The following is a 13970-nucleotide window of genomic DNA, read 5'->3' on the forward strand; positions in this document are numbered from 1 at the left end:
ACCGGTTTGATCCGAGATCAAGGAAGTTTAAATTCGTCAACTTACAAATCTCATGCGGAATGGAGACTAAATGATTTTGATAAATTAGGTGGTGGCGGCATGATGAGCTGGTGGTGGCAAGATATGGTGGTTAGGGTTTTAGGGTTAGGAAATTGGGAAAGATGATGTGTATATGTAAATTTTTTATTTTTATTTATTAAACATTTAAATAAAACCAAGAATTGACCAGAATACACCCTTCACTGAAAATTTTAATCAGGTTAGTGGTAAATGACGTACAATTGTAATGAGTTTTGCAAATAAACGATTACGATTGTAATTATTGAAGTTAAAGACTATCCGTTACAATCCAGTACAAATATAAAGGACGAAAAGTGTAATTTACCCTATATAATCTTTAACTAATATTATATCATATGCTTTGTAAAATTAAGACAAACACTTATTATATAAAATATATGGCACATAAAGTGCATCTTAGCGTGTGTACTTTTATACAACTTGGTTAAGATTTTATATAACTAAAAATGAGAGAAAAGTCACAAAAATGAGTTTTTTTAGTTTAATTAAATATGAGAAATCAACTTTTTACGTTATACAAATCAAAAGATACTTATTAAAAACATACAAATCTAAACCACTTTTTAACTTTTCTTTCGTCCATAAGTGATAAATTATTCTTTTAAAATATCACGTTTACAAATTCTAAAGCATTTATAACTACAGACGTCAAATATTGTCTGAATACATTACCAAACAGCTACTTTTATAAACAAATTTGTATGCAGCAATTACAACTACCTTTATAAACAAATTTGTATGTAGCAATTACAATTATTTGCTAAGAAGTTGTTCTAGTAGTTAGTAACTTAATTTCTTTACTTTAGGTTCCAAGTTAACCCTCACTGGTATTACTAGATTTCTTTCCTTTACGTTCTAACTAAGGTTTTACCGCAGTGGATATTCAGGCAGACGGGTTCCTAGGAACTGGTGGCTCGGGTATGCATCCAATTCTGACCGTTATAGAGAAGAAGATGCATTTGCTCGATTAAGGGCATTTCAAAATGTTTATCCGATGATTTAGTTGATCATTAAAAAAAAGAGCAATTAGAGTTCTAAAATGGTAATTACAAATGAATAATTTAAACCTAATTAGAGTTAAACAGGTAAGAATAAGGTACGTATATGTTTACCCACCACAAGACACATATCACCATTTGTTTTAAGGCTGCCATTGTAAAGCAATCATTCACTCACCATATGACCGTCCCCACCATCAAGCATTTCTCTTTTTTACAGCTATCACAAACCACAGTGTTCTATATAATGCTGCTTCTTCACCTCTAAACCCACCCCACCCCACCCCACCACTAAAATGATCAATCTCCTCTTTGGTGTGATTCTTCTTGGATCCTCCTGCTATGTTTCCGCCGAGAAACAAACTTACATTGTCCACATGTCACACCACCACATCCCACCCAGTTTTAACCAGGATCACACTCACTGGTTCGACTCATCTCTCAAATCGGTCTCACCATCTGCCGAGATGATCTACACTTACCAAAACGTTATCCACGGCTTCTCGACTCGGCTTACCGCTCAGGAAGCCGAGTCACTTGAAACCCTCCCGGGGATAATCTCCGTCTTACCGGAGTTAAAATACGAACTCCACACCACCCGTACGCCGGAGTTTCTAGGGCTCGACCAAAAAAGTAACTTATTCCCACAGTCCGACGGAGAAAGTGACGTCGTCATCGGAGTTTTGGATACCGGAGTTTGGCCGGAGAGTAAAAGCTTCGACGATACCGGTATGGGACCGGCTCCCAGCGCGTGGAACGGCGCGTGTGAAGCCGGAACAAACTTTACGGTCAGTAACTGTAACCGGAAGTTGATCGGAGCTAGGTTTTTTGCTAAAGGGTATGAAGCTACACTGGGCCCCATTGATGAAACGAAAGAGAGTAGATCTCCAAGAGACGACGACGGTCATGGGACCCACACTTCCACCACCACCGGCGGTTCAGTAGTCGCCGGAGCTAATTTGTTGGGATACGCGCCTGGCTCGGCGCGTGGGATGGCTTCACGCGCTAGAATAGCGGTGTATAAGGTTTGTTGGATTGGTGGGTGTTTCAGTTCGGATATATTAGCAGCTATGGAAAAAGCAATTACCGACAACGTTAATGTTCTGTCGTTATCACTCGGCGGCGGAACGGCGGATTATTACCGTGACAGCGTGGCAATAGGAGCGTTTGCTGCAATGGAAAAGGGTATTTTGGTAAGTTGCTCTGCGGGTAACGCGGGGCCCACTTCGTACAGTTTATCCAACGTGTCACCGTGGATAACAACCGTCGGCGCAGGGACGTTGGACCGTGACTTCCCGGCGTACGTTAGTCTCGGCAATGGGAGAAACTATTCTGGTGTCTCGTTGTATAAGGGACCCACACTGCCTGATAAGATGCTGCCATTTGTTTATGCTGGTAATGCTAGTAATTCCACCAGTGGTGCTCTGTGTATGCCTGGAACGTTATTACCTGATAAAGTGAAGGGTAAAATCGTACTTTGTGATAGAGGGGTAAATGCTAGGGTGCAAAAGGGGTCAGTTGTTAAGGAAGCTGGTGGTGTTGGTATGGTGTTGACCAACACCGCCGCTAACGGTGAGGAGCTGGTGGCGGACGCGCATATGTTGCCCGCCACCACCGTCGGACAAAAAGAAGGTGACGAGATTCGGAAATATGTCATTTCCGATTCGGCTCCAACCGCGGGTATATTATTCCAAGGGACAAAGCTGGGAATTCAGCCGTCGCCGGTGGTGGCGTCGTTTAGTTCCCGGGGACCGAACACGATCACGCCGGAGATTTTGAAACCGGATATCATCGCACCGGGGGTCAATATCCTGGCGGGTTGGTCCGGGGCGGTTGGTCCAACTGGTTTACCAGATGACACCCGGCGCGTGGAGTTTAATATAATCTCCGGCACGTCGATGTCGTGTCCGCACGTTAGCGGGCTTGCAGCGTTGCTGAAGGCGGCGCGGCCGGAGTGGAGTCCGGCCGCGATCAGGTCTGCCCTAATGACGACCGCATACACGGCTTACAAAAATGGAAAGATTATTGAAGATCTAGCCACAGGAAAACCGTCTACACCATTTGATCACGGTGCAGGACACGTGGATCCTGTATCCGCGGTTAATCCTGGGTTGGTGTATGATTTAACCGCGGATGATTATTTTGATTTCCTATGTGCGTTAAATTATACCCCGGCCCAAATACAAGTTGTGACAAAAAGAAACACTACTTGTGACACCACTAAAAGTTACTCAATTGGTAATCTTAACTATCCGTCTTTTGCGGTTGTGGTTTCATCGGATTCGACCGGTAAAACCGGATCTACAGTTGTTAAACACACTAGAACCTTGACTAATGTCGGTCCCGCATCGACTTACAAGGTTACTACATTCTCTGATAGCAAAGGGGTACAAATGTCCGTGGTTCCTAATACTTTGACTTTTTCTAAAGTCAATGAGAAACAATCGTACACGGTGACATTTACGGTGGGTGACATGGCAGCGGGTTCGAATGCGTTTGGTCGGATCGAGTGGTCGGATGGGAAGTATGTGGTCGGAAGTCCGGTGGCGGTTAGTTGGTGATGGTTAGAACATTGAAGTTTCAGTTTCTTTTTTAACAAGTTGTTCAAGACACTCCCTAAAGGTGAGTGGGTTGGCTGTTGGGGATTGAATATAAAGTTTGTTTCTTTTTTATGCTTTTGATTTAATTGTTAAGATATTGGTGATCATTTTAAGGTTGTTTAATTAGTGGTTTTAAGGTGGGGAAATATTCTGCTTAATAAAGTTGGGAATGTTTTCTTCCTTGAAGTTATTTTACTTGATATTTGAAATGTAAAAAATATCTTGTGTAAAAATTGATGTAAAACGTCATATTGAAAAGGATAAACGAAATAAGATGTTGAAGCTCAGTCAGATTTTGTTTGCAGGTGTATCTCTGTTTCTGTTTTGTAGTTTAATTTAATGACGTAATTGATATTAATTTGTTAAAATCACCAATACGTCGACTTTAAGCGTCTTGGAGCCACTCACATCTCCCAGGATGAGTCCAAGAGGGAACTCTTGGAGCCACACGGGGCCTTCGAAGACAGCCTCTTAAAATTAAGCTCTTTTAAATTAAATGAAAACTAACTTTAGTGGTCCGTGACTCCATCTATAATTGGTATCAAGTCAGTAGCTAGCATAAATTTATATCTTTCTGATCCGTAACATTTATTGAATCAAAAAGTGTTTTACAACTTGTTAAAGTAGGGTAGTAACACAAATTATTGAATATGAGAATATCGTTATCCTAGATAAATAACATACATTTTAGGTTTGTATGACATTACTATTTATATCATATGAAAAAACCACCTACGGAAATTTTGAAGCCTAAGATCCAATCTGTCAAGTAAGGGTGATGAGTATTTAATTCGGATTTGAAAAATTCGAAATTCGACACATTTTAAATTTGATTATCAAGCTTCAAATTCGTTTTCAAATATTCAAGTTCGATTACCAAAATCAAATCGTAATTAAATACGACATCAAGTAAAGATTAATAAAAAATCATCAAAAAAATTGATAAGATTAATTCGAAAAGTCCTTGTTCGATTCGTTGAAAATCCCTACAGTCAAGCCTAACGTACAAACACTCATGTTGTTCTGCCTTAAACAAATTTGGAGCATAGCTTACAAGTTTGTTTTGAGATGGATCATGCTCCATTGTAAGACTCGAGCTTACATCTAACAAACACCTATCAAACTTAATTCCGAGTAATGTAACATCTCACATTGGTTGTGAAGGGAAACAACTGCTTTCTTATAAGGTGCTTGACACCTTCACCATCATGACGCGTTTTAAATCCGTGGAGCGACAGTGGTTCGTTCCGGCCATAGCGGACAATATCATGGTGCGGTTACGTTGGGCTGTTACAGATGGTATCAAAGCCAGGGACTGGACTGGTGTGCCAGTGAGGACACTGGGCCCCGTAAGGAAGGTGGATTGTAACATCCCACATTGGTTGTGAAGGGGAACAAAAGCTTCCTTTAAAGAGGCTTGATACCTTCACCATCATGACGCGGCCATAACGGACAATATCATGGTACGGTTACGCTGGGCTGTTAAAAGTACATCCCCTTCAATAATAACCGAATGGGGTCCACCACACTTGGAACTTTTAAGTTTAAGGTCTTGTCTATCAAACACAATAACAAGCACTTATTAAGTTAACTTTGAGAACTCATGTAATAGTTGGTTACACCCGATACCAAGCTACATTAGAGAAAAGTACAATTTCAGTCCTTGGGGTTTGAACCCCAATCACATATACAACCCTCATTTAGAAAAAAAAAAACGGCCATTCCAGTCTCTGTGGTTGTCAACTGGAATCAATCTAGTCCCTCTAGCAAAGTTTCGTTAGTTGATCGTTCCATTATTTAACAGTGTGAAGAGCAGTTTGGTCATTTCACCCAAAGCTGACCCTTTCACACCTTTTTAATCCTCAAGCTTCCATGATAAGCACCATTTCAATCCCTTTCTCCCGAAACCTTACTCGCCTTCAAGAAAACCTCCGGTCATCCCACTACTCCGGAAATCCCTTCAACAATAGGTCCGATCATCCAAAAGATGAGGCAATACGCGATAATTTTGATAACTTTCCACGGTATTAGTATGACATTGTGTTAATTTTACTTAAAATCGTTGATTTCGTTTATGCATGCCATGTATATAATCTAAAATGTGGTTTGGTTTTCTTGGAAATCCAGTTGGAATTCGGGTGTCACACCCCAACCGATGGCGGAATCATCGGGGCATGGCACTGAGCGAAACAGATTGTCCAGAAGTTTCCATAACAACTATCATTACTATTCAATTTATATAATACGTCCCATACCGTACCTCAAATAGCAAACAAATTATTACAGATAAAATCTAGTCAAATATTCTGTTCAGACAACTCAGATTTAAATATAAGTACAGCAATTGTTTATCTGCTTCTAGAGACCCATAATTTGACCACTACAGACAACTATTTGTTGGGCTCTAGAGCTTTATTCTAGCCTCGCTTTCCTAGCAGATAAGCATCTTAAACACCTGTTACATACGTTAAAATAAAGTCAATACATAAAATGTAAAGGTGAGCATACAAGTTTGATAATAGCATATAGAGTTTGAAATAGTTTACGCATAACCAGCACGTACACAGAGGAAAACGAAGCATGTTAATTATCGACATGGATCTATCGATACCAATGACTGCGGGTTGACTGCCCGAGGCAGTTCGCAATACATGATTACCACCGTAATCCATGCAAGTAATTGTCCTTAACAACCCCCGTGTGAACAGGTGCTGAGTCCAAACTATAGTACTATCGTCGTTAAGGCAGGTAGACAGCATTCCACATGTAAACATAACAAAACGCATTAATTTAGTCACGTAATACATGCGGTAACGGTTAGCGTTTAAAGTAACTGGGTAGTGTGTTCGATTGTGATTTAGAGTAAGTAACGTATGTAACACCCAAAAGTGCTAAAGCAAAAAGGGTTCGAGTATACTCACAACGATTGATGGATTGAAGGGAGCATTTGAGAGTAGGGTTAGCCTGAATAGTTCGATAGTATAACGATAAGCAACGCGTAAAACGGAAAACAAGTGTTGGAGGTTCGGACAGCTGGTCGATCGGACGGTAGTCCGATCGGACGGCTGACCGTTCGGCTGACAGTCCGTTCGGACAGCTGTCCGATCGGTCTGTAGGCCGATCGGATGGCTGTTCGAGTGGATTGTTTCTTCCTTTGAGAAGGATGTGTTTGTGTATGATGGTTTGACTTTTGAAGTTTTCGTTGTAGCATTTGAAAACATTGAAGTATCTTTACCTTTCAGGTCGGTCGATCGAACGGTCATTCGATCCGCCGGCTATCCGATCGGTTAGGTACTTCAGTAAATAGGTTCTCAGCAGGATGTCACCTGATCGGACGGCTGTTCGATCGGGTGGCACTCCAAACGCGTTGAACATGTTGAAAATCGACTAAGTGTTGAAGCATAGTATCTTATGATCCGAAGAGTAATCCAATCGGACGGTAGTCCGATCGAACAGCAGTTCGTTCAATACTAGACTTCAATGAATTGTTCAAGTGTGGGACCATGTGCTAGCCGATCGGCTGGCCTGGTCGATCGGCTGACTGTCCGATCAGCTGGCTGTCCGTTTGGACAGCAGTCCGATCGGTCAGCATCCTGACCTGGTCGGCATGTTCGTCTAACACTTGGCTGTTCTGGTTTGTTTGTCGTTATATTGAGGTATTTTGACAACGCGTCGAACCATAGAACCCTCGTTCTTACTGGTTTCTCCTGCTCGGACAGGAATCACCCAAATCCGGCCGGTGAACTGTTCGGAACAGAGTTTAATGTTTAACCCGAAATCGATGAACCTCGTGGATAGGATCTGGATCTTGAGTCATGCAACCACTGGAATGATTAGCAAATCGGCACAAGCTCCGTTTCTATCGTTTTGAAGGCATTGAGTGTAAAAGAGTTGAAAGAAAGTTGGAAAATCCATCTTTCAATCTTTTTCACCATGTATATATTTAGATCTATAGCAGATCTTTGTTTGTTTATGTGGAAATCGGGTAGATTCAAGTTATTCTTGGTGGATTGAGGCCAAAACATGAAGTTCTTCAAGAACACCATGATGACATCATCCTAGAACACTTGAATCTTGATGATTTCACGGTTAGAAATCAAGATTTGAAAGATAGAAAGGTGTAGGAGTGCGTGTAGATCAAGAAAGTACAAGATTTAGGATGAAATCTTACCGGAATCGGGAGGAATCTGAGAAAAAGAGGGGAGCACGAGCTGGTCGGTCAGAGGTTTCCAAAAGTAGAAAGTTTAAGAGTGACAAGGGGTATATATAGGATGCCATAAGAGGAAAGTGCTGGCCGATCGGCCAGGCAGCTCGATCGGACAGCTTGTCTGATCGAACAACAGTCCGATCGGCTGGCTGTTTGATCGGCTGGTAACCTGATCGATCAGCTGCACGATTCGAGTGTTCGGTGCGATGATTTTTGATATTTCGATTTCGATTGAGGACGATGCGAGTACGATAGAGTTTCCTATTCAAATTACTTTTAATCCCAACCGCTATATCTAACATACAATCATCTATATCTCGCGCTATCTCTTCTCCACCAATTATCATGATTCGATTTCGATTGAGTTCGATTGAGTTTCGATTTTCGATTCGATTGATTACCACACATAACATAAAGTGAACATGCACAAGTAACACATAAGGCACACATACACGTATGAAAACAACCCAAATTCGCGTAATTCGAGTCTCGGGTTCGATGATGATTGGATTAGTTTGATTACTGATTAATTGACTTTATCGCATTGTTACTTCCTATTATTCACAGTCGTAAAGCGGTTTGCATTGATAAATAAACTTCGATTAATTCGATTGCACTTTAACACTCCACATAATACAACTAACGTAAATATAAAAATAGACTAACTACCATCAAAGAAGTCAATCTTGACTTTGACTTTCGAAAACACGGGGTGTTACAGCCTCCCTTTGTTTAGGGAATTTCGTCCCGAAATTAGGCTGAAAGCTGCACAACACCGTGAATCACCTTTTTCTACTTTCTCTCTCTAGACTTTCACTTAAATAACTGCGGGTACTTCGCCTTCATGTCGCTTTCGAGTTCCCAAGTGAACTCTGCGCCTCGCTTGCCTTCCCATCGGACTTTCACAATAGGAATGCGCGAGCGTCTGAGTTGCTTGGTTTGGCGATCCATGATTTCGACAGGCTTCTCCACGAAGTGTAGCGTTTCGTTTATTTGAAGGTCGTCGAGAGGTACAATTAGATCATGCTCAGCCAGGCACTTTCGGAGGTTTGACACATGGAAAGTCGGGTGGACGTTACTAAGTTCCTCCGGTAGTTCGAGTCTGTAGGCGAATTTTCCGATCCTTTCCAGAATCTTAAAAGGTGCAACATATCGTGGCGCTAGTTTCCCTTTCTTGCTGAATCTGACCACACCCTTCCAAGGTGATACCTTTAGGAGTACGTAGTCGCCAACGTCAAATTCAAGGGGCTTGCGTCGTTTATCGGCATAACTTTTCTGTCTACTTCGAGCTTTCAACAAGTTGTCTCGAATTTGGAGGACTTTGTCGGTCGTTTCTTGCAATAGCTCAGGACCGGTTAATTACGAGTGACCGATCTCGTGCCACACAATAGGCGATCGACATCTTCTTCCATATAAAGCCTCGAATGGTTCCATCTGGATGCTGGTATGATAAATGTTATTATACGAGAATTCGACTAACGACAGGTATTTATTCCAATTGCCACCGAAGTCTATGACACACGCATGGAGCATGTCTTCAAGCGTACGGATCGTTCTTTCAGTCTGTCCGTCAGTTTGAGGATGGAATGCGGTACTTAAGTTAAGCGACGTACCTAGAGCTGCTTGAAACGTTTCCCACAATCGCGAGGTAAATCGGGCATCACGGTCAGAGATGATGTCACAAGGCGTACCATGATTACAAATGATCTCGTCGGTGTAGATTTGGGCTAATCGTTCTTCCTTGTAGTCTTCCCGTATTGGCAAAAAGTGAGCTGATTTGGTCAAACGATCAACGACAACCCAAATGCTGTCGTGACCTGATGACGTGGGCGGAAGCTTTGTTATGAAATCCATAGCTATACTCTCCCATTTCCATATAGGGATTGGAGGTTATTCGAGTAAGCCAGAGGGCCTTTGATGTTCAGCCTTGACCCTTGCACAAGTCAGGCATCTTCCGACATAGAGAGCGATATCCCTCTTCATGCCCGGCCACCAGTACTTGTAACGAAGATCCTGGTACATTTTATCGGCATCGGGATGAATAGAATACCGGGATTTGTGGGCTTCGTCCATTAAAATCTTTCGCAATTCGGTCCGCTTAGGAATCCAAATTCGGTCCAGAAAATAGAAGATCCCATTCGATTTGCTGACAAGCTGAGCTCCATCGTGATAGATTCTCTCCTTCTTCAAGGTGCGTTCATTAAAGCAAGCATGTTGGGCTTCACGGATGAGGGTTTCGAGATCGTGTTGGGCTTGGGCGTTACGAATGCTGAGCAAATAACTCCGTCTGCTGAGCGCATCGGCAATGACATTTGCCTTGCCTGGGTGATAACGAATCTCACAGTCGTAATCGTTGAGGAGTTCTACCCATCGGCGTTGACGCATATTGAGTTCTTTCTGATCAAAGATATGTTGTAAACTCTTGTGATTGGTGAAGATCGTACACTTGGTACCATACAGGCAGTGTCGCCAAATTTTTAATGCAAAAACAACCGCGCCTAGCTCGAGATCATGGGTTGTATAGTTCTTCTCGTGGATTTTGAGCTGTCGAGAAGCGTAAGCAATAACCTTGTCCCGTTGCATAAGAACACAACCAAGACCAAGGTTGGAAGCATCACAATAGACAATGAAACCGTCGTTCCCATCGGGCAGTGTGAGAACAGAAGCATTGCAAAGCTTATGCTTGAGGGTTTGGAAAGCAGACTCTTGTTCAGTTCCCCAAACAAAAGATCTGTCTTTATGAGTAAGAGCGGTAAGCGGCACAACGATCTTTGAGAATCCTTCGATAAATCGTCGATAATAGCCCGCCAATCCGAGAAAAGAACGGACTTCAGACGGGTTCTTTGGCGTAATCCAACTCTTAACTGCTTCAATCTTCGTAGGATCGACATGGATACCTTGACTATTCATGATGTGACCCAGAAACTGAACCTCCTCTAACCAGAATTCGCACTTGGAGAACTTGGCGTAGAGTTGATTCCCCTGGAGTAACTCGAGAACCAAACGTAGATGTTGCGCGTGTTCGGCTTTCGATCTGGAATAGATCAAGACATCGTCGATGAACATGATGGCAAAACGGTCAAGATAAGGCTTACACACGCGATTCATCAGATCCATGAAAACTGCGGGTGCGTTGGTTAAACCAAAAGGCATAACAACGAACTCATAGTGGCCGTAACGAGTGCAAAAAGCGGTTTTGGGTATATCTTCTTCCTGAATGCGTAGCTGATAGCCTGAGGGTTAACTTATTCAATTCCCGGTAGTCGATACACATCCTGAACGACCCATCCTTCTTTTTAACGAAGAGGACTGGCGCGCCCCAAGGGGAGGTGCTCGGGCGAATAAAGCCTTTTTCAAGTAATTCCTGGAGTTGGTTCGAGAGTTCCCGCATTTCGGATGGCGCGAGTCGATAAGGGGCTTTGGCTACGGGGTTAGCTCCAGGAATGAGGTCGATACGGAAGTCGATATCACGACTTGGCGGTAGTCCAGGAAGGTCATCAGGGAACACCTGAGGAAATTCACGGACCACGGAAACGTCTTTAACTTCTGTCTTCCTCTTCTTTTCCTTCTCCGCTACTACAATGTTGGCCAAGAAAGCTCTGTATTCCTTGCGGAGGTACTTGCTAGCTTGGACGCAGGACATAAGCTTAAGACCTTTCGAAGCAGTTTCACCATATACACATAATAAATCACCATTCGCGAGCGAGAATCGAATCATTTTGTCGAAGCACACAACTTCAGCATGGTTTTCATGAAGAAAGTCCATGCCTACTATGACGTCAAAACTTCCGAGCTGCATCGGAATGAGGTCGATTGGGAAGATGTGATTGTTGAGCTCGAGAGTACAATCATGAAGAACGGAATTAACGGCGACAGTTCTTCCAGTAGCGACTTCAACTTCGAATGACGAGGGGAAATCAGAGTGTTTACGACTAAGGAGCTTCTCGAATTCAAACGACACAAAGCAGTTATCGGCTCCAGTATTAAACAAACACGATGCATAAATACCATTCACAAGGAACGTACCATTAACCACGTTGTTGTCAGCCTGAGCTAGACGAGCATTGATGCTGAAGGTTCTGGCGCGTGCTGCTTGTTGCTGCTGCTGAGGCTGCTGCTGCTGCTGGGGCTCTTGCTTCACCACCCTGTTCGGGCACATGTTTGCAAAGTGGTTAGGATCACCACATGCAAAGCAGACTCGAGCATTGATCGCGGGTGCCTGAGCCGCTTGTAGGCCTTGTGGGGCTGGGAGTAGAGCTTGATGAGCAGTAGCAGGAGCTACGGTGTTACGGGGACCATAGCGACAGTTGGCAGTGAAATGACCGTACAAATTGCAATGAGCGCATAAACGACAGGCAAGACCCACCGGATGATGATATGAGCATGTCGGGCAGAGCGGGTGGGGACCTATGTAAGCACGCTTTGCTGGCGGCGCTTGAGTAACTGGTGCTGGTCGATGGTGAGACTGCTGCTGAGCCGGTACGGCTTGCAGGGGAGCAGCAGTGGTAGTGACAGCACAGTTCTTGTTGCTGGAGCTGTTGTTGTTGTTGTTGTTGTTGTGCTTCTTCTTGCGGCGTGATGACTTGGACGGTTGAGCAGTGGCGGTTTCGGCGATCGGTGCAGTGGTGGCTTGATGCAGAGACTTGGAGGGCTTATCCCAGAAACCAGCTTTTACTCGCTTGTCGTTGATCTCGGCGGCAAGCAAGTAAGTCTCTTCAATTGATGAGGTCTTCGCGGTGTGAACAAAATCGGCAACACAATCGGGTAGAGCTCGAATGTACTTCTTGATGGCCATGTCTGACGTCTTGACTTGATCGGGACAGATGATGCTAAGCTGTTTAAAGCGAGCAGTCAGGCTGCGTTATCTCCATCCTTCTGCTTAATGTTCCAAAACTCGTCCTCCAGCTTTTGGCGTTCATGGCGAGGGCAGAATTCGTCCATCATAATGGCTTTCAGCTCTTTCCAAGTCAGCTCATAAGCTGCATCATTTCCGCGCTTGTTTCGCTCGGCCATCCACCAGTCTAGAGCTCGGGACTGGAAGACGCCGGTTGCGTTTAGGGTACGGAGATTTTTTGGACAACCACTTTGGCGCAGAGTGACTTCGATGGAATCAAACCATTGAAACATAGCTGTTGGGCCATCTTCTCCGGTGAATTCCTTTGGTCAGCATGCCTTGAACTGTTTAAAGCTAAAAACAGTCTTGGTAGCATCTTTGGGAGCTTCAGTTCTCGACTCCTCAGATGAGTTGCTGACGTTTTCATAGACATCGCTCACAGCTTTTGCTACTTGTTTGGCGATGATAGCAGCAAGACGTCTGTCTCTCTTTTCTTGGCGAGTAAGTGGGGTTCGGTGTCCAGATGACGACATTGTCTGCAACAGACATCGTCGTAGGTCTCAGACACATCAAAATCGAATCTCACCTCACACGTCTACTACTTACTAAAGCTCAGGATCTCGTCGAAACACGTATCACATAAACACATAGACACATAACCACAGATTCACGTAGTCACAGAAACACATAAGCATGTAAGCACGTAGGGCACAGAAGCTCAGAAACACAGAGACACAAAACACATACGTATTCAATCACAGAGGCTGTCAGAATACAGAAACCTATCATTCAAAGCTCGCGTGTCGATTGCGTATAATATATCGAATAGTATAGTGTAGCGTACCGCATAATGTCGTTTAGATTGTAGCGACCTGTTAGCGTTTTGAGATAGGAGAGCAATGCGGGTCGTGTGTGTCGATCGAAGTGATAGCAAAATCGAATAATTTTCCAAAAATTTAAACATGTAAACAGATAAATACACATAACACACATAAAATCGACGAATTATCAGAGTCATCAGTCGCTGGCTCAAAATCAAAACACATAAAAATCGAGAAATAGATTGTCTGCGGCAATTAGACATCGACTACCCAAAGCGATTCGACTATTCTTAATAGACTTGTCGTCACCTTTAGACTATCGGGATCGTGTTTCTGCCTCGATTCTTTGGCATTCAGCACGCATTCCTTAGGTCATACTCGTGAGTTCAGGTCGTTGGAGTCCGTCGAGGCTTTGGTGAGAGTTTTGGT

General features: G+C 43.4%; 1 protein-coding gene across 1 annotated transcript; it reads left to right on the plus strand.

The window, feature by feature from the left end:
• Positions 1–1256: 1256 nt before the first annotated feature.
• LOC110895500 (subtilisin-like protease SBT1.7) lies at positions 1257–3975 on the plus strand. Its single transcript, XM_022142827.2, has one exon. It carries the CDS (start codon positions 1376–1378, stop codon positions 3638–3640), a length of 2265 nt encoding a protein of 754 aa, XP_021998519.1. The 5' UTR covers positions 1257–1375; the 3' UTR covers positions 3641–3975.
• The last annotated feature ends 9995 nt before the right edge of the window (positions 3976–13970 follow it).

The sequence above is a fragment of the Helianthus annuus genome, chromosome 12, assembly GCF_002127325.2.
Source record: "Helianthus annuus cultivar XRQ/B chromosome 12, HanXRQr2.0-SUNRISE, whole genome shotgun sequence".
In the NCBI taxonomy this organism is placed as follows: domain Eukaryota; kingdom Viridiplantae; phylum Streptophyta; class Magnoliopsida; order Asterales; family Asteraceae; genus Helianthus; species Helianthus annuus.